The following is a 27,395-nucleotide window of genomic DNA, read 5'->3' as shown; positions in this document are numbered from 1 at the left end:
ATGGCAGCCGACGAAGTCTTCATTTGAGTCTCTGACCGGCGACCCTTAGGGTGGGGGTCCCTTCTCATCTACCATGTTGTCCAGCAGCTTTTCAGCAGACAACCACGTCTTTGAGGAAATGAAACGGAAACGGCAGAGTCCTCCATCTGAAGACCCACATTCCAAACCAGGAACCACGGCTCTTTTGAGTGACCTCATCTCAATGTGGCTGCAGTGTCTGCCTCACCTATTGTATCCAACCTCATGGAGCTGCGGAGGCCAGGTCCCAACACGCCCCTGGGTTGAAAGAGGTCACGTCTGGGTTGATGGTGGGGCGGCAAGAAGAAGAGGACCCAAGGTCACAAAAATGCATTTTAGTTTCCCCACAGCACTGGGCATCTGTGTCAGAGGGGCCGGTGTGCACTGGTGTTAGAGAACCCCTCTGCCACAGACCAAGAGGAAATCCCTTAAGAAAAAGAAAGGTTTGGCCCATTCTAAGCCAGTTTCTGAGACATTCTATTAGCGACATTTACCTCCTCCTGGACAAACGGAAATTCTGCGTAAGACAACATAGCTTTAAAAAGCAAAACAAGGAATTCCCTGGTGGTCCAGTGGTTAGGACTCACCGCTTTCACTGAGGGGGACTGGGTTTGATCCCTGGTCAAGGAGCTAAAATCCCACAAGTCGCATGGCACGGCCCAAAGGCAAAAAAAAAAAAAAAACAAAGCTCTGCATTTTTATGAAACTTGATAAGAAGTGTTATTCAAGCTGTACAGTCACCAGAAGGACACCATCCCAAGACGCATGGACCCTGTTTTCTGCAGGGCTGTTCCTGTCTGCGCCAAGTAGGAACTGCCCGCTGCCCTTTGGGTAGTTTCTCCCCCTAGTTTGCAGGGGCCTTTTTTTTTTTTTTATGTACATCCATCCTTATTGGTGTTTTTTTTTTTTTTTAGTACACCTTTATTGGTTTTTTTAAATACATCTTTATTGGGGTTTTTTTTTGCCTCTTTTCTTTTTTGTGACAAACTATTTACAACACAAGACGTGCCATTTTAATAATTTTTAAGTGTACAACTCAGTGTTAGTCACAGTCACACCACTGGGCGATCATCACCACTGTCTGTTTCCAAAACATTTGCATCACGCCAAACAGAAACTGTGGACCCGTGAAGCAGTAACCTCCCATTCTCAGACACCCGTCCCCGGAAACCTCTCTTCTACTTTCTTTCTTTTTTTTAAATTTATTTATTTATTTATTTTTGGCTGTGTTGTGTCTTCATTGCTGCAAACTGGCTTTCTCTAGCTGTGGCAAGCGGGGACTACACTTTGTTGCGGTGCACGGGCTTCTCATTGCGGTGGCTTCCCTTGTTGTGGAGCACTGGCTCTAGGCACGCGGGCTCAGTAGTTGTGGCTCGCGGGCCCTAGAGCGCAGGCTCAGTAGTTGTGGTGCAGGCTTCGTTGCTCTGCGGCATGTGGGATCTTCCTGGACCAGGGATCGAACCCGTGTCCCCTGCATTGGCAGGCGGATTCTCAACCACTGCGCCACCAGGGAAGCCCTCTTCTACTTTCTGTCTCTGTGAATGTGACTGTTCTAGATGTTCCGTCCACGTGGAATCACAAAGTATTTGTCCTGTGGCGTCTGGCTTCTCTCCCTCAGCAGAGCGTTTTCAAGGTTGCAGGGGCCTGTCTGGCCTGGGCTCTGGCTCTGGAGCGGCAGATTCTGCAAATCCCTGCCTCTCTCCACCTCAGTCCTGTCACCCGCTCCCGTCCAGCGCATCTCCTGGGCGCGGTGCTTGTGGTGACGTGCAGGCTTTGGCCTGTCTGGAGGTCGTTCCCACTTCTCGCACCACTCAAACCCCAGCCCATGAACCAGGGGGGACATGGGTCAAAGGCCTGGCACCCTTGGAGACGGGGGGAAGAGGCAACCAGAGAACAGGTAACCAAGACTATTCCCTGGACGGAGGGTGAAGCCAGGTCAAGCGACTAAGTGACGAAATGAGGCCCCGCTTCGTGTGACGGGTCCCAGCGGGTGACTCCAGGGTTTCGAGCTTGGTCACAGCAGGAGACATCTGAAGGGGAAGCTGGACTGGAGAGAGACGTGATGTGCTCCCTTCGAATCATGCTTTTCGTCTTCTTGACTTATTCCTGTGCCACTGCAGTCTCTCCTAAATGGTACCCACCGTGGCACCCAAGATGCAGAACACAACGGCTGGGCAGTGTCCACTGCAGGAGCCTTTGCAGAAGGCAGCATGGCCAGACATTTCAAGAGTTTCCGAGTATTCCTACCCTTTGACCCACAAATTCCACGTCTTGGAGTCTGGTCTAAAAAGGAAACGATCATAAATACAGACCAGTATTCCTGCACAAGGATGTCCCCTGCAGTATTTATAGTAACCCCCAATAGCAAACAACCTAAGTAATCAATCATAAGGGAATGACTTAAGGAAAATAGGATAAAATAGTACAGGGCTATAAAAATTATACTTGCAAAGCAAAACGAGATTTTTGATGGTGGGGGAAGTGCCTATGAGAAAATGTTAAGCAAAAAAAATTTTTTTTAAGCAGACTGTAATTCTCTGTATGCATTGTGATATCAAGTATATAAAAAAGAGAAATCACAGGGAAAAAATAAGCAAGCATATGCCAAGCTTCTTGGTGCAATTATGGTTTTTAAAATTTTTCTTTACATCTTTCCACACTTTGCAAATGCTCTACAAAAGGGATATGCGTTACTTTGATGTTCAGGACAAGAAAGCAATAAATGGGAGGAACAATGCTCCTCTCTGTGTGATGAAAGAGGAACTAGAATTTGGGCATACTGGAGGCCTGGCCCAGACCTACAAGTGATGTGGTCCCTGACGGTGCTTTGGGGGGGATATGGTGGGGGTTGGGGGACGGGGCGGGACAGTGTGGCACGTGAGCTGCCTTAGGCCAGCACTGGAAACTTAAATGACTTCAGGGGCCTGGCAGGCATCATCGTTGAGTGAAAGTGTGCAGCGCAATAGGGAGGGGTGGGGACTGTGGCAAAATGGAGCCCTCACACTCTGTCTAAAAGGAGCGGCTGCTGCTCAGCTGCAGTGGGTGTCTGCCACGTGGGAGTGCGGGCCCTGTGCGGCCAGACCTTCCATTTCTCAAAGGAGTCAGAAATCCCTGGTTTTCAAAGGTGAACTCTCTCACTAAACACTGGCACTTAAGTGTCATGCAGTCCACATCCACGGGCCAGGCACGGCGGGCGAGCCCCCAGTCAGCGATCTCCGGCCTCCCCTCCCTCCTCCTCAGTCCCTGTGTTGGGTCCCCCACGTGGGTGCCAGGCTGCTGGTGGCCCACAGCACAGGCTGAAAGGGGCTTCCTTTTCTTCTTTCCGCCAGAAAACGAGCCTCCCTCTCCTCTGGTCTCCGGGATTATCGATTACAACATGCCCCTCACCTCTACGTACCTGAAGCAGATGAAGTTGCGTGTGATGAATTCCCAGGAGCAGGTAAGGCGTCCGCCCCCTTCACCCCCCCTGGAGGCGCCCTGACTTGCCTGGATATGGTCGATCCTTTCCGAGACCTGTGTAAACACACTGGAAATCAAAGAGGCCCTTATCTGGTTATCTGGGCCATGCAGTCCAGGCTGAGAGGGGAGGGAGGGAATGTGTTCCTAGTTAGAGGGGCTGCCGGGTCTTCAGTGAAACTTTCCTTCAGGGCAGGGGCGAGGAAGGGGGTGGGTAAGAGCTGCCCACCTTGGCCCTTGGGTTGTTCTCTCTCTGCTCTCCCCTTTGTCTGCTACATCACTCGGCTCCTTTCCCCAGAGAGAGGGGAGCCCTTGCTGCCTGCCTGTGGCTTCTGTCACCCTTGGGGCCCAGACAGGCCAAGAAGATGGGCCTTGGAGGGTGGCCTGGGTGATATAAGGCCCTGGGCTCCCCCTCCCCGGCTGTCTAAGACTCCCCAGCTGTGGATTGCCCAGGGCTGTCAGGCACCATGGAAACAGGTTATGAAAAGAAAACCCCTCCTGCCTGCCTCTCTGCACAGCCCACCTTCTAGCCCTTTGCAAGGCAAGTAGCCTGACTGTCTTTCAGAGAAGGACTAGGTGAGTGCCACCCCCTCCCTCCGCCGCTGCCCAGAAAACTAGAGTAATGATGTCTTAACCTCTCGCTTCAAGTTTTTTCATCTGTTGTGACACATGAACCTACTGTATCTTTGAGGCCTGCCAAGGGGAATGGGTTCTTTCTCCTCCGTTGAAAGTCTGACTTCAGCCCTGGGTGCATTCCGTCCTGGGTATGGCTGGTCTCCTTGACAACCTGAGCCTGTGTCCGCCCGGGGGGTGATGGCTCCGTAGTCAGCTCCGAGGTGATGTTACAGGACGCGCTCAGGTGGCATCTGGGGCTGTGGCACCCAGTTTGAGGATCTGAGCTGGTTGGCTTGAGTTCTGCACTCCCCCGAGGAGGAGACATGGTGTGCCCTCCCATCCTTACAGCCTCCATAGGTCAAATGAAGTAAGCTTGGCTCTGGGTAGTAGAGCCGTCTGTGTCTCTTGCGTCTTTTCATCTGAGATGGTCTATTCTATGATGGTTGCGTCCCTAAGACACTTCATGTACTCACAAACAATGTCAGTGGGGAAAATGGTGTTGGATTTTCAACTCACAGTGGTAAAGTTGTTTTTGTGCAGGAATGCCAGTTATAAGGGTGTTGTTTTGTTAATAGTTATAAAATCTAAACACCACCACGCAGGGTGAAGAGCAGAGGCGCTCGAACAGCCAAACAGCCGGAGTAGAGCCCCACGGCTCTTTCTTTTCTACAAAATGGCGCTCCATCCAGCTCACCACCAGAACCAGCAGTGGTCAGTGTAGCCCACTCTGTGATCCCTCATTAATGGATTCTGTTACGTTTCATTTGGTATACAAATTCCTACTGTCTGTGGGGCATTAAGACTGTAGGTTAGGTACTTTAGCAAGGATTCAGTCATTCAACAAATATTTATGAAGCCCCACTCCGTGAGCCAGGCTCTGGGGATGAGCAAAGACAGTACCATTCCTAGCTCTCCTTATGATCTAGGGGGAGACAGACACTAATGAAAACATTACGCACAAATGGTAATGAGCCACCACGGTGCAGCTGTGACGAGTGCCAGGCAGGAGACTCATGGTGCCATGAGTACTTAGATGGACACAGTGCGGGGACTGAGGCAGGGGTCAGGAAGGTTTGCCTCAGAAGGGGGTGCCTGAGCTGAGATCAAGATCTGAAGGGAGGAGAGCTCCAGGCTGAGGAAACAGCTTGTGCAAAGGCCCTGTGGCTCGAGGGAGGACAGCACCAGTGAGAATTTGTGAGGCTGGTGTGGCTGGTGCGGGGAGTGTGAGGAGTTCTGTAGCTAAATAAAAGTGGGAGAAGCACAGTGTTGGGCATATAAGCACTTGCTGCGCATCTGTGAATGAACGGAAATTCATGTAACAAGATGGATAAGTTGCCCTGGTGAGGTTCAGGCTACTCCCAAAGGGAGGGAGAGCTGTGGGATGTGTTTGTCCCTAGGATGCTGCAGCTGGGGCTGAGGCTGAGATTGGGGTGGCCTCCGTGGACAGTGGAGTTGACTGTGCCTTCCTTGCCTCCATTTCTGGTTTCCCAGATGGGGATCATCTGAACATTCCCGTGGTCGGGGATAAAGGCTCAGACCCTCCTTGCACACACCTGGCAGGAGAAGCGGCACCCCACCTCGTGCCTGGGGCCCTTCAGCTGTCAGTCTCCCACACTGCACGCGCTGCAGTGAGCGCTCAAGGCCTCAGCCTCTCAGCCAGCACCGTTAGCCCGGTTCCATAGCCAGGCGCGTGGCAAACAAGAAGTCGCATTGCTCACTAGTTTATTTATCTGCAGCAGCAAGGAAGGGCCAAGGGCCCAGATGTCTTTGATTCTTCAGCTTGGGTTGGAACTGAAAATACATACACTTGAATTGGTAGCTTCTTTCCTGTAGTGCAGTCAGAGCAGGACTGGGTGAATGGCTCCCTGTCCCAACGCAGCCACAGGGCTACCTCTGCTGCTGTCAAACCCCACGTCCCAAGACAAGGCTCTGAAAGTAGTTTCATTCCCTGCAGCATCCCTGCGGCCCCGAAAGGCCTGCCAACAGAAGACACCTGTAGTGTCTACAAATCACTCATGCAGGCTACGCGGAAAACAAACCCAAATCTAAAGTAACGGGATAAATGATATTTTATTAATGCTGAGCAAAGCTCTACATCTAAAAACTCTGGGTGAGAAAAATCTAAGAATTCATTTTTTTCCAGCATTAGATATCCAGGAGACACTATACTAGTGAGGCAAGTAGAACATGTTCCCCTCACTTGGCTTCAAGCAGACAACGAACGGGTGGTGGAGTGTGCTTGTGAACTGGACAGAACCATGTTACCTTTTGTCCAGTTGTGTTGGGTTAATGTGCTGAGAAATGGGTCTTTCTCCACAGAGGACATTAGTTAATATGAAAATCTAATAATAATGTTCACATGAACAAAAAAGATTCTTGACATCTGATCCAGTGCAGCAAATATTTATGGTGTCCTCAACATGCAAGACATTTAGGGGTCAGACTCCACCCTCCAGGAGCTCCACCCTAAGACACAAGACCCCCCAGGAGCTGTCATTGCGGTGGCCACATGGAGCTGAAAATAGGCGAGGGTAGCCTGATAAAATTTTTTTTCCCCCTTACTTGGGAAAACAGTCATAAAGATATAAAACTGAAATCGCATTTAGTTGTACTGATGGTTAATACATTTTCTCATAGGGGGAGGGTGTGAAGATTTCATGAGATGTGGACTGTCTCAGAGAATGTCCCAAAGCATTCTCTGATAAGATGGGGTCCTAGGGAGGGGTGCAGGCCGAGCTCATAGGGCCAGAGGCGGCCAGCAAGTGCACCCCCAGCCGCTGATGTTTCAAATCCCCTCTCAGGGCCGTGTGCAAGGTACACTAAGAGGAATGTGAGGGTCTCGTCTTCACGCAGCCGCTGATTTGTTTTCTGTCTCATTTTATTTTCTTTCATACTTTTAGTTACACACATACACATGGCCTCAGTTGCCAAAACGCAAAAGCATGGTGACAAACGTCACCATCATCTCACCACACAGATCACTGTGGATATGTCGGTGTCCACCCCTCCAGACTGTTGAATAGAAAAGGGAATTACCCCATCTGCACCATTTTACAACCCGCTTTGCTTTTCTGATGCTGATTTTCCATCCTATTCAGTCTCCTTACCCTCTGGGCCCTGTTGTTCCCACCTACCAGATAAGCTGATTGTATAATTTCCTGTCATTCACTCCTTTCTCACCCATACCTACCCATCCACCCATCCACCCGTCCACCCGTCCATCCATCCATCCATCCATCCATCCATCCTGCACTTGAACTGGCATGGTTCCAGGCGCTGAGGAGACTAGTGAACAGCGTCTCTGCCCTGCTGGCTCTCAGAGTTCAGTGAGAGAAAGGAAAACCGAAATTAACGCTGTGCGGTCTGTAGGAAGAGCTTAGAGGAGGAACAGAGGAGGGACGGGCAGTGAGCAGGGTGGATGCTGTTTCAGCACTTTACACACCTCACCCCTCGCCCTCACAGCTCAGCAGGGTCACGTTGTCATCCTCGCCTTACAGGTTCGTAGCTGAGGCTCAGAAAGGTTCCGTACTTGCTCAAGGTCACACAGCCACTAACGTGAGCTGAAACTCAGACCTCTTGCGTCCAAACCTGTGCGCTTGCCGCGGCCGCAAGCCCTGCTGCTCCCTGTACTTCCTGGATGAGGGTGTGCTCTTCAGAATCGGAGGCGGTGTGCCACCTGGGTACTGAATGCCAGATCGCCGGCACGGCTAGTGGAGAGAAAATGTCCTTGGCAGAGACGCTGGCAGGGCAGAGAGCTTTCTTTGGCTTGGGAACTGGGAGCCGCCTTAAGCATATAACGCTTAAGGAAATACGGGAGGAGGGATTTGGTAAGGGGCTGGGGTGGGGGAGAGGTCGCCCCCTACCTCGTGAACGCTCAGTTACCTGCAGGGGTGCGTGGATAAGTTGATAGCCACGTCACGGGCGATGTGATCCTGATCTTTCCTGACATCGCAGTGTTTGAACCAAGACCCTGTTGTTGTAGAAATCAGATCCAGATCCGAAGGAGGAAGACAAATCATCTGTGTTCCTTCCCTGACACATACTTGCATTTTATAGTAGCGGAGGCTGAGACCCAGGGCGGCTCAGCAACTTTCCCAGGGCAACCCCTGGCTCAGGCTTTTCCGGTGCCCACCGCCCCTCCACCAGCCCCTTGCTCTTTCCGGAGCGGGAGGGCTGTCGGCACCTTCCTTCGCCTCCCACCTCCAGTGTCTCCAGTTCTTGGAGCAGCACTAATGTCCCGCTAATGGTTTTAATGGTTCTCCCGGCAGCGTGTGAAGTGGTGCGCTGCCCCATTGTTTAAACCCACGTGACGGAGGCTCTCGATTCCTCAACGTCTGCCTCCCTCTCCTCGGCAGCTCTCGCCCGGCCCTGAGTTTTCCCTGGATCCTGGAGGTTGGGGGAGGAGGGCAGGCTTCCCCCCTCCCCCACACACAAGTGGGGCCTGCAGGGTGGGGGTGGGGGGGGGGTCTCCAGGCCAGCGGGAAGCAGCACTGTTCTCAGCCAGGACTCCAGCCCGCCCACCAAAGACCCTGGAGTCCGACTGACGGTACCAGTTCCGGCGCCTACCGGCTGTGTGACTCCGCGCAAACCGTTTCACCCCTCCGTGCTCCGTTTTCCTCACGTTACTTGAGAATAATAACAATACAGCCGCCTCACTGAGTTATTCCAAGAGTTGAATGACACAAAGCAGCCATAGTGCTTAGCACCGTGCCGGACACCTCAGAAGCACAGAGGAAATCTCAGTGACCTCTGCTGTTGTTGGTGGTAATGTTATTATGCAGCCTCGGTTTAATAGACACAGTGAATGACCTTGTCCGAGAGAGCAGCGCCGCAAAGATGAGTAAGACAGCGTAGCTGGTCTCAAGGAGCTCTTCTTAGTAGAGGGGACAAGACAGCAGCCAGGGAACTGTGATCCAAGACAAGAAAACAGAAACAAGAGGGGACCAGGAACCTGCCAGGCGGTTCAGGGGACACTCGCTTATTTGAAAATGAGATTTGGACCAGCAAAGAGGGCCCAGGTGAGGGAAGCTGAGGGGTAACAGCTCTAGGAGAACCTGGGCTGGGGAAGAACAGAGCCAGTTTGGGGAAAAGGAGGAGAAGGAAGAAGAGGTGGTGGAGGGGACTCAGAGCATGCACCTCTTGCAAGCAAGGCCACGAGAGAGCCCTTTCCTCAGTCAGCACTCGGGAGCCAGGCAAGGATTTGGGGCAGGAAATGAGCACATTCCAAGTGTGAAACTTTCTCAGCCTTGCATCTTCCTTAGAGGAGAAGGAAACAAGTCCACTCTGAAAAGCTCTCCACATTCACTTTTTTCTTTTTTTTTTTTTTTTTTTTTTTTTTGCGGTACGCGGGCCTCTCACTGCTGTGGCCTCTCCCGCTGCGGAGCACAGGCTCCGGACGCGCATGCTCAGCGGCCATGGCTCACGGGCCCAGCCGCTCTGCAGCATGTGGGATCTTCCCGGACCGGGGCACGAACCCGTGTCCCCTGCATCGGCAGGCGGACTCTCAACCACTGCGCCACCAGGGAAGCCCCACTTTTTTCTTAATTGTGGTAAAATATATGTAAAATTTTCCATTTTAATCATTTTTAAGTGTACAGTTCAGTGGCATTAAGTACATTCACAGTGTTGTGCAATCGTTACCACTATTTCCAAAAGTTTTTCATCACCCCAAACCGAAACTTTGTAACCATTAAGCAATAATTCCCCGTTCCCCCCACCTCCAGCCCCTGGTAACCACTGTTTTACTTTCTGTCTCTATAAATTTGACCATCTAGCTACCTCATATAAGTGGAATCACATATTTGTCCTTCTGTGTCTGGCTTATTTCACTCAGCATGTTTCCAGGGTTCATCCACGTTGTAACATATGTCAAAACTGCATTCCTTTTTATGGCTGGATAATATTCCATTGTATGGATAGAATGCATTGTTTTTATCCATTCGTCCGTTGATGGACATTTGGGTTGTTTCCACTTTTTGGCTAGCCACATTCACTTTTTAATATTTTAGACCAGGTTATGGGATAGGGAGGGATTAAAACAGGGATCTGCTCCTTCTCTCTCTGAGTCCTTACCCCTCTTTGTGCCTTGCTTTTCTCATGGACATTCTCAACCTCCTTCCTGCTCAAAAGGGCCCCCCAAAATGGGCAGACCTAAAGAGGAAGCACAGTTGATGGGTTACAGTGAGAGCCTGTCACTTACTTAAACAGCGCCTGACTCACAGGACTTTTACCTGTGGAGAACCTGTGAGTACTGACTCTGACACCCAGGTTTAAGAGCTTGATAGCAATGGTAATCTCCTCCTTCCCCTTCCTCAGGCTGCCCTGAAGCCCAGGCAAGGTGTGAGCTCAGGGGAGAAATAGCAGAATGGAAACTTTGCCATGTCCAAGGATTTAATGGTCTCTTAAGGAAGCAGCAGTTCTGATGTGTGTGTGTGTGTGTGTGTGTGTTTTAATAGTGAAAACTTTTATATTTAGAATTAGCCAGCTGGACTCAGTTTAGATGATCCCAATTTTGTTGGCAACATCCAAAGCATCATAGTCGGGGCCAGCTGAACACAGGGCTTCTTCTCTCCATCAGGCCTGATCAGGGTGTTGACCTTGGCCACACCAGTGTCATAGAGCTTCTTCACAGCCTGTTTAATGTGGTACTTATTGGCCTTGACATCCACAATGAACACAAGTGTGTTGTTATCCTCTATCTTCTTCATGGCTATCTTGGTGGTGAGGGGAAACTTGATGATGGCATAGTGGTCAAGCTTGTTTCTCCTAGGGGTGCTCTTCTGAGGCTATTTGGGCTGCCTCCTGAGCTGCAGTATTTTGGGCCATCAGAAGGTGGGTGACGTCCAGATTTTCTTTTTTCTGTGGCTATGCGTGACTTTCAACACTGCTTTCTTGGCCTTCAAAGCCTTTCCCTTGGCTTCGGCTTTGGGAGGGGCAGGGGCTTCCTTCTTTGCCTTCGGTGCCATCACCGTGAAAAGGCCAATGTGTTCTTGAAAATTAAACAGTAATCTTCATGGAATAGAAACAGAATGTAGAACTTCTAAATGACTAGAGAACAATAAAAGAACCAAAGAAAACTTGATCAGTCCAGCAAGAGTAATTAAAAGAGGGAATAAAAGAAGAAGTAACCAAAAAGAGATATAATAAATGGAAGAGATAGGTAAACTAACAGGAACAAGATGAAACACTAGTAAATCACAATAAACATAAATGGGTTAAATTCCACTACAAAGAGTGAAAAAGGCTCAGATGAGGTTTTTTAATGGTAAAATCCATTTGGTATTTATAAAAGACTTTTCAGATGACACAAAAAGGAAGATTAAAACATAAGAAAGAGAGGGCAGTGCTATCAGTGTCAAACAAGTTCAACGCAAACATGTTCAAGGCAAAAAAAGCATTAAATAGGGCAAAGTGAGATATTTTGTTGATCAAAAGCACAGTTTCCCAGTAAGATTTCAGAGCCTCTTGACTTTGGAGGTCTACCCTTGGGGAGGTTGAGGGCTCTTGACCTCAGCAGTCTGCCCTGAGGGGGCGTCAAGGAGGGCAGTAGGTCTTATGAACATAAAGAGTAACTTGGACTTCACTGTGGGAGGCAGCATCTTTCTTTCTTCCCTCCTTCCTTCCTTCCTTCCTTCCTTCCTTCTTTCCTTCCTTCCTTCATTTCTTTCCATCTTTCTTTCTTTCCCAAACGCTCATGTTTTATCCCTTTTTCTTGTGAGGATCTTTTATAATCCCAGCATGTAAGCAAAATGTAAATATACTCTGGGCCTTTACTGGTCCCTGGACGTATCAGGGGAGTAGAAGGGGCAAAGGGTGGAGGCAGCACCTTTCTTTCACATCCCTCAGCATCTACCCATCATCAGTCTCTTCACCTTTGCAATTTTTGGTACTATCTTTCTGTAGCTACTTCTCTAAACCAGTATTTGTACTTGGAGCATCAGCGTTTGCTCTCTGGAAATGTGCATGGAGCAATATGAGGGGCGGACTCCATGGAACTTGTGAGAATGTGCGGTCTGCAGCCTTAGCTGCCTGAATTTTAGTCCCTCTCCTCCTCTCCCCACTGGGCTCACCCATTGAGGTCTGCTGGGGCCACTTTCTCAGTTCCCAGCCGCCTTCCCTTCTTTCCAAGTCCAGGCCTTCCTGGTCCTCTGCTGGCTTCCTTCTCACATTCCATTTCTTGCCTCCCTCCACTCAGACACCCGCCACAGGCCTCTGGGATCAGCCCGCCTTATGTAGCTGAGTGAAGGGGGCCCAGCTTGCCTCCATGAGAGCCCAAGAAAGGCCTGAAATGCCACTGGCCCCATTATCAAGATCTGAGAAGCTGTAGCACAAACCTTTTCCCATCTCAGTAAATCCCTGGCACTGTAGAAGGTTTGTACTGTGATAAGAAAAACAAAAAGCCACTGAAATACTGACCTTGACCGAGGCTGCTGTTTGGATTTCTCCAGGCAAAGAATGATCCTTGGCACATTTCTGCTGTGAGAAGATGTGCAGGTGGGGTAGCTGATCTCAGGTCCTGCCCTGTGCCCCTCAGGCCCTCCCGCATCACCCCAGGGCAGCTAACCCTCAGAAACAGCTTCTCAAGTGTTCATCTTTTTTGTTTATTTGTATTCATTTTTATTTTTATCAATAAAAAATACATATCTTAAAAGTCATATAGAAAAACAGCAGATCCTGTCCCAGCCTCCCCACTTCAATTTCTACCCTTCAGAGACAGCCTCCGTTCTTTCTTATCTTTTAGCTGTCTCTTCTGGTATTTATCTCCTATTTCTACATAACATGTGCTCATGCTGCTAGTTCTTGATTTTTCAGTTTGGACTGTTTTGGTTATTGTTGTTTAATTTCCTGCTGGAGGAGATAAGTATGTACACTATTACACCCTCTCATAAACACATGTATTATTTCTCCTTCTTCCATCCCTCAGTATTATTTATACCTCCCTATTTAGGTAAATTATTATATTTCTATTATAATGGCTGTATAGGTTATTCATAGCTGAGCCAATCAGCACACTGTGATTACATTTTCTTTCTTTTGATTCCCCAGAGTTAGCCATTGCCTCTTTTTTCCAGCCTTAGCCCTCCATCTTTTGAGCTTGCTTATGGTGTGTGTGTGTCATTTTTATTTTTATGTACTCAGATTTATCAGTTTTTTTCTTTAATAGCTTCTGCATTTGAGTCTTAAGAAAAACCTAACTCCACTCTGCCTCCGTGTTCTCTTTTAGTATTTTCATGTTTTTAGAACAGTTTTAGATTTAGAGAAAAATTGAGAAGCTAGTGCAGAATTCCCACATTATCCACCCCCACACAGTTTTCCCTATTTTTTTTTTTTTTTGGCGGTACGCGGGCCTCTCACTGTTGTGGCCTCTCCCGTTGCGGAGCACAGGCTCCGGACGCGCAGGCTCAGTGGCCATGGCTCACGGGCCCAGCCGCTCTGCAGCATGTGGGATCTTCCTGGACCAGGGCACCCACCCGTGTCCCCTGCATTAGCAGGCGGACTCTCAACCACTGCGCCACCAGGGAAGCCCGTCCCCTATTATTAATATCTTACATTAGTATGATACATTTGTTACAATTAGTGAACCAATACTGATACATTATTAACTAAAGTTTATATATTATTTAGATTTCCTTAGTTTTTACCTAATGTCCTTTTTCTGTTCCACAGTCCTATCTGGGATACGCTATTAACATTTACTTGTCACATCTCCTTAGGCTCCTCTTGGCTGTGATAGTTTCTCAGCCTTTTCTTGGTTTCGATGACCTTGATAGTTTTAAAGCATACTGGTCAAGTATTTTGTAGAATTTTGGAATTTCTCTGATGTTTTTCTCAATATAAAACTGGGCTTATGGGGTATTAGGAGGAAGACCACAGACACAGTGACATTTAAAAAAAAATTTCATTGAAGTATAGTTGGTTTACAATGTTGTGTTTAATTTCAGCAGACTCAGTTATACGTATACACACACACACACATATATATATTCTTTTCATATTCTTTTCCATTATGGTTTGTCACAGGATATTGAATATAGTTCCCTGTGCTCTACAGTAGGACCTTGTTGTTTATCCATCCTGTATACAATAGTTTGCCTCTGCCAATGCCCAACTCAGAGTGCCATTTTTACCACATCATATCAAGTGTACCTACTGTCACCATGACTCATGACCGTTGATGTTGCCTTGGCCACACCGGCTGACATAATGTTTGTCAGGTGTCATCACTGTACACTTTGGAAGGAAGTCACCATGTGCAGCCCACACGTAAGCAGTGGGGTTTATAATTTCCCTCCTTGAGGGTAAAGTGTCTACATACATTATTTGGAATTCTTTTGCATGGGAGGTTTGTCTCTCCTTCCTCATTTATAAATCTATTCAGTCATTTACTTATATGGTTATTTATTCTGTACTTGGGGTTATAACTCAGTACTGCTGTATCTATTTTGATGCTCCAACTGTTCCGGCTTTGGCCACCGGGAGCTCTTTCAGCCGGCTCCTGTGCTCTTTTGACATACCCCCGTTGAAGTTTTTTGTTGGTTTGTTTTTTGAAGGATCTTATTTTGTTTTAGTGTTTCTTTACTACAAGATGCTCCAGGCTCATCTTGTATATATTCTACCCCAATCCTAGAATCAGCCATATCTTCCTTATATTATAGAATCATATTAAAAACCAAGATCTGGGCACTGAGTGTACTTATTGCTACTGGGGTGTCCTTTCCTTTAGACCCTCTCAGATGACAGGGCAAAAACATATATGTGTTTTCATTTTTCATATTTGATCTCTGATCCATTTGGAGCTCATCCTAGTATATTCTGAGATACAGGTCCTGCTTTACCCTTTTGTGTCAACATCATTTATTAAGGAATCTATTTTCTTCCCACTGATCTGAGATGCCACCTTTATAATTTACTAAATTTCCATCTGAAACAGAGTGTACTTCTATTCAGTCCACCGGTTTCTTTGTCTGTTCATGTACCAGCTACACACTGTTTTAAGTATTGAGACTAATATGTCTTAATATCTAATACATGTAATTAATATATCTTACTACGTAGCAGGAATGGTTCCCCTCCTTGTTGTCCTTATTTTTTAAAGTTTCCTTGGCTTGAAAAAATAAGTATTTGGAAAAAAAAAAGTTTAATGCTTTAAAAAATTTCATACTCCGTTCCTGGTGAGGGAAAGATACTGAGGCACCATTGATCCATCCACGTGAACATGAAGCGGAAACACTTTGATTGCAGGCCTTTCTGTTCACCCAGCAGACCGGGTGGGCCGTGAGCCAGGAGCATCACACTTCCGTGCTGGAATCTGGGGGCTATAAATATTGACAGCCCAGCGTTCCCATCCTCCTAAAGATGGTGACAGGCAAAATAGGGCATCGCTAAAACTTGAGAGGGAAAGTTTTCTGGGAAACCTCTTTTTTTTTTTTTTGTGGTACGCGGGCCTCTCACTGTTGTGGCCTCTCCTGTTGTGGAGCACAGGCTCCGGACGCGCAGGCTCAGCGGCCATGGCTCACGGGCCTAGCTGCTCCACTGCATGTGGGATCTTCCCGGTCTGGGACACGAACCTGCGTCCCCTGCATCGGTAGGCGGACTCTCAACCACTGCGCCACCAGGGTAGCCAGAAACCTCTTTTTTGAGAAGACAAAAAGGAAAGTGAAAAACCCGTTGTCAAACATCTTTGTTACAGGGCATTGTTTTAGTGATCAATATATTTCACTGACAGTCCTCGGTGCTTTGAAGAAACTTGCTACAGTTTCCAAATACTTGAAGAAAGTGAGCATTACGGCTGTTTTCGCCAGGGCAGCCTGGGTTCAGAGACGTCCGTGTCTCTCTTCTTTCCTCCTGCTTCCCTGAAGCTGTGTGGGAAAGAAGCAGAAAACGACCAACATCCTGTCTCCAAAGCCAGTTGCCTGATGCAGTTAGTAGATACCCCAAACCTAAACAACTCATTGTCCCCGTCCGCTCCAAAAGTCTCAGCCCCCTTCCAGGCTACCAAATCCACCCCCATGCTTGCAAGGATGCTGACGCAGCCTTTCAGCTTCATTATCTGGGGGGAAAAATGCATGCAGTGCCCATAATTTACTGGTGCAGGCAGGAGAGCTGCCTGGTGCCCGGAGCAGAATCCTGCATGTGGGGCTGGCCTGAAGATGCTTTATCTGTGTCAAGGGAAAAGGCGGGGGCAAGGTCAGGGGCCGCTACCTGGGCCTCCGTCCATGGGAGCAGCTCTGTCTTCTCAGACCTCTGACTGTGAACCGCCCCTCAAGGCACCCAGGTAGCTGACTCCCTGCTCTGTCTCTAAGGACCCAACAGGAAAGGAGGTGTCTCTCCCCAGCTGGGCCAGGAAGGAGCAGCTCAAACCAGATGGTCACTGAACCAATGGCCGACCTTGTGCCCCACCCCCCTCCGACTCTGGGTCCAGCCTGACTGAGACCCAGAGGGGCCTTGTTGTCTCATGGCCACGTCCTGTTGTTGTTTTTAACAATGGAACTCCTGACCCCAGTTCTTGGGTATCCCCCAGTTCGAGGGGGATATCTTGGGCGGGGCGCTTTCTCCCGCCCTCCCTGTTTCTTGTCACATGTTTTTGAGGGCGAAACCCCTGGTGGCTTTGTGGAGACTTCTGCTCAAGGCGCCGCAATGCGCCTTCTGCTTGGCTCCGGGGCGGAGGGGGCCGAGCATTTATGGGTTGTGGCTTTTCCACAGCTTCTTGACTCCCCCGACCTTGGCAGCCTGCTGGCTCCTTCTTCTCAGGTGGGGCCCAGACAGGTCCCGGCCCCCAGCAAAGAGCTGCTCCAGGAGACCTGACCCCACTTGGTGGCTGGGTGGGCCAGGGCTTTGTAACCAGACCTGGAAAATGCAGGAGGGGTTCAGACGCTTCAGCAGCTGATGTCTGGAGATCAATTAGAGATAATGGCTCTGGGTGGACTCGAAGAAGCATGGCCAGGATTTTTCCTGGTTGTGATTGTGTTTACCTCATTAACCGGCCTTTTTCTTTTTTTTTTTTGAGGGTAGCACAGCAGTGTCACACTGTTTGTGCTGCCTGCCTTGTTTTACTCATACGGGGACCAGGCATCGACCCACGGCGGGCTGGGAGCTCCCCAACCTCCACTCAGACGGAGGAGGCAAAGGCCCTCTGCTCACAGCCCTCCAGACCCTTGCCCTCCCTGCGACCCTCTGTGTGTATAGTTTTTAAAAAATCTCCTCCTTCATTCATTCAACAATCATTTAAGTTCCTTCAACGTCCCAGACGCTGTTCTGAGACAGACAAGGAGCCCGCTCTCTGGGAGTTCACAGGCCATAGAGTTGATAAACAAGACAAGAAAGAAAAAAAGATATGCAAAAGTGAGATGCTTAGGGCGGAGAATTAAAATAGAGACCATCGATAGACTGCACCTCTGGGTGAGAAGGCCTCTCTGAAAAGATGGCATCCAGGCTGAGACCCAATTGATAGGAGGTGGCCTGCCCTATAGAGGAAAGGCTTTCCAGGTGGAGCAGACAGTGAGTGCAAAGGCCCTAGGCTGGGAACAGCAAGGGGACTAGGACAGGGGAGTGAGGGGCAGATGTGCTTGGGAGAAGCCTGAGCAGCCTGCAGAGGACGGTGCTCTCTCGCCCACCTGTCGTGTGCACATGGAACCTCAAGGCGCACCTTCCTCTTCCAGAGGAGGGCAGGGGCTTAACTGGAGGTGACAGCAAGTGGAGATGAGCGGCCAAGAGAGCCCATCGACTCCGACCCTAGGTGTGGCCCTGCCCCGCACCAGCTGCCTAACTTTCACTTCTCCAAGCTGCAGCTTCCCTGTTACAGGAACAGCACGTTTGGGCCAGACCTCAGTGGTTTTCAAAATTTGCTTTTGGACAGAGGAACTCCTTTCTTCAAGGAAACTCTTCTGGGGAGGAAGTTAGTATGTCAAGCGTCAGCAGGAGGCAGGCATGTCGCTGGGAAAGGGGCCCAGAGCTCTGCCCACCTGCCCTTCCTGCCCCCAGCCAGCCCACCTCCAGCCTTCAGCAGTAAATAACAGGGCCTGGATAGCCCTGAGCTTTGGGCTGGGGTGCTGCAGTCAGGCGGGAGAGGGGCTCAGCCCAGCATGACCACAGGCAGCCCGGCCCCAGGCTGGCCGCTCCCCTCTCTCCTGCAGCTTCCTCCTCAGTAGACGTGAGTGACAGAGCCTATGCCTTGCCAGCCCCATGGTTGCTGGGAGGCTTGGATGTTTGGAACAGCTCCAAGTGCCTCAAGAAAAAATAGGATAGAAACAGAAGATCCTCTTTACCTGGAACACTGCTGTGGCTCGGGAAGTGCCCGGGCACACCTGTGCAGAGCCTGGCACCTTTCCCTCTGCAGAGTCCTCCCCCACCCTGCACCGCAGTAGCCACAGCAGGTGCCCTGACACAACCCCCCTCCTCAGTCTCTTTAAGGAGCTGACACTCTAGGGAAAAGGCCACATGGGTCTGGGGTCCTTACTGTCCAGTCCATCCATAAACAGGAGCCCTGTGAACCAGACAGGGATGCTTTTGACGACAGGTCTAAAAACCCAGCCGGCTCTATAACAAAACATGAAGGTTTTTTACACCTGAAATAGGAAGAGTGGTGGTGCAGCTGTTGGTGTTGATGTCAGCCATGTTGGGTTGGTGTCTCTGTGATGTTATTGACCTTTTCCTCACACTTGCAAGTTGGCTGCTATTGCTCCAGCCATCTTGTCCACATTCAGGGTGACAGGAAGATGGGAAGGGGTGGCGTAAGCTTAGTCCAGCAAAGCAAAAGCTTTCTCAGAGAGTTGCCAGTACACTTTTGTTAACATCTCATTGGCCAGGGTCACATGGCCACTTCCAGCTGCGGGGGTGCAGGTGGGGGGTGGGGGCTGGGAAAGAAAAAATTTCACTTCCCACCTTCTGTAGTTCAGACAAGGGAGAGAGAAATGTTGAGTCTAGCTATCAGGTAAGTTAGTCCACAGTGTCTGCCATGGCCTGGGCACCATCATTTGAGCTTGACAGTGCCTTTGGGTGTTAAGTTGCCACAGGCTTGGGCAGGGGGAAGAATAGTAAGGGAGGGGCTTCCCCGGCCATCCAGTGGTTAAAAGTTCGCCTTCCAATGCAGGGGCTGCAGGTCCGACCCCTGGTCGGGGAGCTAAGATCTCATATGCCTCACAACCAAAAAACCAACATGTAAAACAGAAGCGATATTGTACCAAGTTCAATAAAGTCTTTAAAAAATGGTCCACATCAAAAGAAAAAGAAGAATAGTGAGGGAAGGAAACAGAGTGGAAGCAGGGAGGAAGGGAAGAGAGGAGGGGGTGGCAGGGAGGGGAGCAGGAACCATCTTTTGAGGCCTTCTGTGTGCTGGGTCCCTTACAGACAACATGGGGAAACTGAGGCTCGGTGTCAGAGAGCTCAGGTAACTCACCCAAAGTGTGTGAGAGGCAGAGCCTGTTCCCTCCCACGTTAATGCTGCTATTTCCCAACGGATGGGTGGGGAGGTGGGGGGGAGAAGGGAAAGGAGAAAGAAGGTGATGGTGAGGTTAGGGCCAGGCCAAGGCCCCTGCACCAGCAGCTTCATGGGCACAGGCCTGGGTCTGCTTATCTCACCACCACAGTCCCTCACCTGGGTCAGGCCTTGGCACACAGTAGGGGCTCAAGAAATGTTTGTTGACTGATGTCTGTATCATTAATTACTTATCTTTCACATCATCATCATTAACAATAACTGGGGTTTGGGCAGGTGTTCTGTGTCAGGCATCAGTCCAGCGCCCTGCAGGCATCCCTGCATTTAAGCGCACAGCAGTCTTCAGAAACAAGCTTCTATTATTGTGCCCCCATTTCAGAGATGAAAAAACTGAGGCTTGGAGAAGTTAAGTCTCCTGCCTGAGATCACACTGAGGAAGGGCCTGAATGCAAGCAAAACATGTCCCCTGCTCTACCCCCACCTTAGATGCTGACCGTCAAACACAGGACGCCAGCCACCAGCAAGGCCTCTGTGCAGCAACTCTGGCCCCAAAGCCTGGGCTGCTACCCGTCCCCCCACACAACCCCCACCTGCAGCCTCCGTCACGGAGGGACCACCTGCCCCAGTTTCCCAGCGTCTCGCTCAGCTCGCAGAGGGGCCCTGCCTCTCCTCCAATCACCGGCTGAGGAGCAGCCGGAGTTGCCTCCCAGGAGACTCCCAGGCCCAGCCGCCCTCAGGGGCTGCACGGAGAAGCTGGGGTTCCAGGCAGGGGCTGACCACCTCGGAGCAGCCTCAACCCCCGGGGGAAACCTCTGCCCACCCAGCCCCAGACTCGCTCTAGAGGGTTCCTCTCTCTGCTCTGCTGGAGGTTGGTGAAGCACAGTGCCCCGCGGTACGTCTCAGCAGCCCCACCTGGGCAGGGCCCACCATGCACCCTGGAGACCAGCTCACCCTGCTTCAAACCCCAGCACGTCCACTAGCTTTTAGCTCTGTGACTGTGGGCATGTCCCCTGGTCTCTGAGCTGTTGGGGGACTCAATGGGTCATTTAATCTCCCTCCCACAGCCACTATCTTCGTGTGCAAAGTGGTAGTTAAATCACCCTTGGTATTTGGCTGGTCAAATAGGGTAACATATCCTACCACCCAGCACGGGTGCCTGGTAGTGTATGGGTCGCCATAATGGATCACACCAAGCTCTAAGCTGCTCAGCTATGGTAACTGGCCTCAGCTTTTTTTCCCTTTTTCATACTTTTATGGAAGTATAACACGCATACAGAAAAGAACGCGTATCATTAAGTGGACAGCTCAGTAAATTTTTACAAACTGAATCCACCTCTTGTGACCAGTTCTCACATCAAAAAACAGAACTTTGTCAGCACCACAAAGACCCTTTGAGCCCCCACTCTGGTCACTAACCTTTGGCAAGGGTGACCACTCTCCTGACCTCTGATACCACAGATTGCTTCTGCCTGTTCTACTATGGCCTGTGTGTGCTCTTTTGCCCACAAGCATGAGTTCGTGAGAGTCCTTGTGTTGGGGCCTGCACCACTAGTTTGTTCCTTTCCATTGCTGAGCAGTATTCCACAGTGTAGCTGTACCACCACCATCCATTCTCCGCTGATGGACACTTGGTAGTGTCCAGGCCGGGGCTGCTGTGAATAGGGCTGCTATGACCATCCTGGTGTGTTTGGGGACCATCTGTACTCGTTTTTGTTGTGTGCACCCCCAGGAGCAGTAGTGCCAGGTTGCAGCTGGCCTTGGCTTTTTGGCCAAGCCTCTCCAACGGTGCCAGGAAAGAAGGGAGAGAGGAGGTAGGTGCCCTCTCTGGGGAGCTCCAAAGTGTAGTCTGCATTAAGGGGGGTGTGCTTAATTCAGAGCTCTGTTGCAGACATCAGGGCTGTGCTGGGCAGTGGGCAGGATGGGGTCCTGAGTGATGCAGTGGTAGGTCCCTACTGTGTGCAGGATGCTACCGGGGACTCTGCCACCTGAGACCCTGCCCCAGCCCCTGAGAGCTCATGGTCCAGTTGGGGAGCTGAGGTATAGCCGAGGAAATGGGAAGTACTACAAGTGCATTAAGTGATATAAGACTGACGGAGACCTGCCACCAGAGCCAGCTGGGTGGTCTGTGAGATTGATGCTCTGAGTTCAGAGGGGCCTAGATCCGGCAGGGGTGGAGGATGTCTTTGTTAATGGCCCAGAGTATATTTCTACCTAGTGAATGCCCATGCATTCTTCAATGCCCAACTTAAATGTCACCTCCTCAGTGGAGCCCTCCAGGATCCACTATGTCCTTCTCACATAACTAGGCACTTCCTTCCTAGCAGGCCCCACAACTGTCAAGTACAAACCGAATATATATCCTGTGACTAAAACCTTTGTGGTCATTTGATTAATCTCTCTCTCTCCTGCTGGCCTGCAGGCTACAGGTGGGAAGACCTGTATCTGTGTTGTTCATTGTTGTGTCACCCATACTAATCATGGTGCCTGGCATGTGGTAGGGGGTCTATACATATTTGTGGAAAAAACGTGTGTCTGGAAGCATGCATGATCAAAGGCTTGAAGGGGGTCACACATGGGCAGTTGAGGGACAGCAGTTGTGAGTCTGAAGCAGAGTTCACAGTTTGGAACAGAAGGCTGTAAGGCCAGCAGGGCTGTGGAAGCCCTTAAACACTGAGCCAGAGAGCTCTAACTTGATTCTGCCAGTGACTGGGAGCCATTGAAGGTTTTGGAGTAAGAGAGATTAATTGATGACATTTTAAAGCAACACATTTCTGAAAAGGCAATTGATGAAGTTGTAATTTTTACCTTTTGTCATGGTTGTTAGGAAAGTGTATTTCAACAAGTCAGACTCTTAGTGATACGCATCATGGGAAATTTATCTGAATAGAGAAGGAGTGAGGAAACGGCATGGGACAGTTTCTCCTAGATTTTAACAAAGGTGTCAAACCAACTATGAGGTTGCAGCCAGCTGGGCAAAAATCAGTGAATGTGAAGAATAAATGGATAAGCTGAGTTACTACCCAACCTGCAGATCAGGTATTTTGAATCCAGGCATGTGTGAAGCCCTGGAGCTTCTATCCCCGCTCTTCTTCCTACCGAGATGCCCCCTCCACTTGCCACCTGTCACATTCCTCCCGCCTTCTTTGGTTCAGAGTAGATGTCACCTCTTCCAGGAACCACCCCCCAACAGCCCCTCAGTCAGAAACGCGCCCCCCCCTCACCGTTTGCCATAATTGTGCTGCACCTAGAGCCTTCCCTGCTGTGGCAAGAGTTTGTCTTTATTATGCTGCGGGCAGGGACAGTTCATGGCAGGTAGAGGTGAGTGCTGGCCCTACCAGATATTAAAATATATTCCAGAGCCATGCTATTGGGACAGGAATTGACAGATCAGTAGAATAGGCAATTCCAAAAATAAGGGGAAATTAGTATACCATAAAGACGGCACTTCCAATCAGTGGATAAAGATGAGTTATTTAAAAGATGGTATTGGGGGCTTCCCTGGTGGTGCAGTGGTTAAGAATCCGCCTGCCAATGCAGGGGACACGGGTTTGAGCCTTGGTCCGGGAAGATCCCACGTGCCGCAGAGCAACTAAGCCCGTGCGCCACAACTACTGAGCCTGCGACCTAGAGCCCGCAAGCCACAACTGCTGAGCCTGCGTGCCACAACTGCTGAATCCTGCACACCTAGAGCCCGTGCTCCACAACAAGAGAAGCCACTGCAATGAGAAGCCCACACACCATAATGAAGAGCAGCCCCCATGAGTAGCAACGAAGACCCAACACAGCCAAAAAAAAAAAAAAAAAAAAGATGGTATTGGGACAACTAGGATAGGCATTAAAAAACAAAATAAGCTAGATCTTCACCTCACTTCTTATATGGAGAGAAATTACAGATAGAATAAAGATTTAACTCTAACGAAGCTATAAATGCTCTAGAAGAAAATATGGGTGAAATACATTTATAATTTTAGAGTGGAAAAAGAAAAACCTTTGTTTTGACGTGAAATCCTAAAGCCCTAAAGGAAAAAAAAAACCTAATGAGACAATATAAAAAAAAAAGTAAAATTTTCATATGGCAAAAAATCCCATCATAAATAAAAAGACAACAAAAGGAAAACATGTTTGCAAAATATATGACAAAAGATGAATTCCCTTCCTTTCTAAACAGTTCTCACCAAAAAAACAAACCACCAACTCAAGTAAAGGGCAAAGAATATGAATAGATTGTTTAAAAAAAGGAAAAGAATTACAAGTGACCAATAAACACACGATACACATAAATATAGGCTCACATTCCCAAATGAAGAGGGCAGAGAGAGACACCATTTTTCACTTCTCAGATTGACAGAGATAAAGGAGGTTGCTAGTACTAAGCGCTGACAAGTGTGTAGTGAAATGACAACTACCAGATGCTGCTTGCTGCTGAGGAAACTGGTACAGCGTTTGTGGAGAGGGTTCTGACCAGCACTGTGAAAATGTAGACTCCTGATGAGGACGATAAAAGCTACCATTTACCGAGTACTCCCTCTGGGGAAAAGAGCAAGCTGTATTTTATGACCTAAGCTCAGAAGTCATAGAGCCTCATTTCCACAGCCCTATCCATTGTGCCAGGGGACCGAGGGTGTGACACCAGGAGGGGGAAGGATCATCGGAAGGGCTGGGAGGCCGGACACCACAGTTTCTGATGTCAAAGGGGACATTTTGGTGTCAAATACATTAAACACACTATCTTATTATCTGCTTTGTAGATGAGGAAACTGGTGCCCAAGGACACTTGTTTGGTGTCAGAGCCAGAACTGGAACCAGTCCCATTTGACTAGACTCTAGTCCACCTCCTCAGTGGTCTCCCGGATGCCACTCCTGCTTCCTTATAATTTCATCTCCTCTGATCTAAAAACATAATTTAGATGGCATGATTTCCTTGCTCTTAGAATAAAATCCGCACACCTCACGGTGGTGTCCAAGGCTCTGAGTGCTTGGCCCTGCATGCCCTCTCACCCCTACCTCCTCCCACCCTCCCCCACGCTGTAAATACACTGGTAGCTTTCAAGTCTTCAAACATGCCAAGTCCCTTCTCACCTCAGGGCCTTTGCACCAGCTGTTTCCTCTGCCTGCAAGACTGTGCCCCCAAGTCTTCACCCAGCTGTCAGCTTCCAGCATCCTGGGGTCAGAGCACATGTGGGCTTACTCCTGAGAGGGGCCTTCCCTGACCACTCAGCCTAGAGCCCACCTTATCTCCACCCTCAACCCCTGTCTCCCCTCCACCCCTCACCGCCCCCATCCTCTGCGTCTCCTTCACCCCATCACCACCTCACTCTTTGTCTCTGGGATCCAACCAAGATTCAAACTTTGCATTTCATTGTTTTTTCTCATTGGTCTCGTGATTAAAAGAACAGTCAAACTAATGACAGTGAATCTTTTGAAGTGTCCGGGATACTTGTGTCATGGAGTCTCTCTTTCAGTATTTCTTGTCTGGTTGTTTCTTCATGATCAGATTCAGGTTAAGCATTTTGGAGGGGAGGACTTGACATGGGGAGAACATAACATAGGTAATGCTATGTTCTCTCATTGCATCCCTTCAGGAAGTAAGCACATCGTGTCAGGTGGTTCTCCTTCGGGGTCTGCTGCATTTGATCACTTGATTGGGGGGTGTCTACCAGTCTCTCCATGGTGCAGGTACATGTGCCTTTTATCATTAATAAGTAATTTGTAGGGTTTTTTTTATGCTTTGAGATGCCTGAACAGCATCTGTTCTGGTCACACTAAGATCCTGTTATTCCGAATCACAACCTCTGGTTCCCATGGCCAGGTCCCTGCTCACGGAGCGCGCTCATTTCATATGGGAATCCGCCTGGACGGGGTTGCTGTTTAAGAAGCTCCGCAGAGCAAATGCCCTGCTAATTTTGCCATTTACAAAGGCACCCACTGTTTGCAGAGCCTGGAGGGGACATGAAGGCAGTACCGCCCCCTTAAGCAGACTAGAGCAGCCCTTCTCTGTCATGGTCTCCCACCAGCTTGGGGCTGGAAGAAGAGACACATCACTGGGAGAATTAGTGGTCAAGAAACTAGGTTATGCCATTCCTTGTTGGGACCCATGCTGTGGCCACTTTAAGGAGATGCGCAAAGACACAGAGAGCAACCTACACAAGGTTACTCAAGGAGTGGCAGCTCCTGCAGGAATTAAGGAGCCGGGAGATTTCTGCAGGCTTCAGCACACATGAAAACTCACCTAATTCGCCGTGCTACTAAACAGCCAGGCTTCTCCAGGGCTCCCAACCGCTTCCTGTGTATCGAGTGAGGCTGGGGCTGTTTTATCTCAGGGATGGTAAATGAGTTCACATTTCATGCCTAGAGAAAATCACTGCTCTGCCCTCCTGGCGTACTAGCTCTTTCTCTTATTAGTCAGAGAAGAGGTGGCTTATCTGGGTTCAATTCCACCTTTGAACATCAGCTGGATCTGGCTTTATATTTCAAGCCCAGATGTCCACCACCGCTGTGAAATAGTGACTCAGGCCAGGAGAAGTCAGAGGTCTCTAGAAATGTGGTGGGAAGAGATGGGAAATCCTGGGCCTGAATTATCTCATTTTCAGAGTGAGGAAGGACAGTTCCCATGTTGGAAACACCCATATTTCCCTGTATGAACTGAAGATTCGTGGCCACTAATTAATTCTAAAAATCATTATTGGTGTGTGGCCGTTCAGACAATGAAGTTTCCAAACTGTCCCCCACCACAAAGGATGAGAAAGAAAGATCTCATAGAGAAAAGTGGGAAGAGTGAATTGGTTTGAAAACACATTTGATTTTAGGGATAAAAGGTGCTAATGAGTAACATGCTTAGAGCCTCCTTTAAAAACAAAGTGTGACTTTTATATTGACAGTAAAATCTTTAGCGTGTGCAGAAGGAAGTCGGTGTGCTGTTAATCTGATGTGTTGTCATCTTTTTATTTTTCTAATGGGTGAATACTGAGCCCTGAACCTGCGGTGTTGTATTTCCAACTCGTACCTGTAGAGGGAGCCTTGTTTACCTCGGATTGTTCACAATGCAAAGCTTTCAGTGGAAGAAAGAAAAAGGCTTTTTACGGAAAAAAAGTTGGAGGGTTAAAGGCAGTCTGTTTCAAAATTGCAAACAATCGCGGTGGCTGTCTCGTTTTCTCTTCTTTGCTGGTTTCACTGTGAATGAATTGTAGCGTAAAGTCAGTAGAAATTGCCCCTCCTCTTTGGATGCGACCAGAGGAACCAGGTGGTGGGATCGTTATTGGTTTGTTTTGTTTTGTTTTTTGGCCATTTCCTCACAGAATTCCACGAGGGCAGCTCTCCATCCCCGTTAAAGCACAAGATTTTCTGAAGGCTGATATGTTGGAGGGTGTGGATTTGGGGAGGCGAGAATCCGCCCTGACCAATCTTCTCTGTCGGGGGCTAATTCTGTCGGGGTACGAGCGTGTTATGTTTCAGGCTGAGTCTGAGGCTGCTCAGAGGTCCAGGGTCCCCCACCACCGCGACGCCCGGTGCCGTCTTCTCCTGCACCCCAGGTGGATGAGGTCTGACTGCGCGGAGCACTGCGTCTCTGATCCGCGTGGGTCCTTCCCCTACTGCGATTCTGTGTCTGTGGACAGTGCGCGCCCGGGTCTGGAATGGAGCAGCATTTCTTGATGTTATCCTATGACTTTACAGCTGTATCTTGTGCGTCTTAAGGAGCCCGAACTGTGTGGTCTAGAGGAGCACAATGTCCGGCGGGAGGTGGGGCGGGGAGAGAGCCGGGAGCAGGCCGGCGGCGGGCGCTGGAGATGGTTGAAATGTTTGGGTCTGACAGGTGAGCGCAGCCGGACTCTTCGGCGCCCGCCAGTGGGAAGAAGGGGAGCAGGGGAGGGTGTAA

At 49.4% G+C, this 27,395-nt stretch overlaps 1 protein-coding gene and 1 pseudogene across 3 annotated transcripts in view; one reads left to right on the top strand and one right to left on the bottom strand.

Annotated features, from left to right (window-relative positions):
* NOL4L (nucleolar protein 4 like) overlaps positions 1-27,395 on the top strand; it is a 129,222-nt gene that overhangs the window by 63,185 nt on the left and 38,642 nt on the right. For all 3 annotated transcript variants that reach the window (XR_004522060.2, XM_033839824.2, XM_033839823.2), the window contains exon 4: positions 3,348-3,457. Coding sequence is in view for 2 of the 3 variants with exons in the window: in XM_033839824.2 (XP_033695715.1) it covers positions 3,348-3,457 (110 nt within the window). In the remaining variant the exon portion in view is untranslated. The remainder of the gene's footprint in view (positions 1-3,347; positions 3,458-27,395) is intronic.
* LOC101330311 (large ribosomal subunit protein uL23 pseudogene) lies at positions 10,585-11,054 on the bottom strand (annotated as a pseudogene).

The sequence above is a fragment of the Tursiops truncatus genome, chromosome 15 (genome assembly GCF_011762595.2).
Source record: "Tursiops truncatus isolate mTurTru1 chromosome 15, mTurTru1.mat.Y, whole genome shotgun sequence".
NCBI classification, from domain to species: domain Eukaryota; kingdom Metazoa; phylum Chordata; class Mammalia; order Artiodactyla; family Delphinidae; genus Tursiops; species Tursiops truncatus.
The sequence above is the reverse complement of the archived record's forward strand: the minus strand, read 5'-3'. Positions and strand labels throughout refer to the sequence as shown.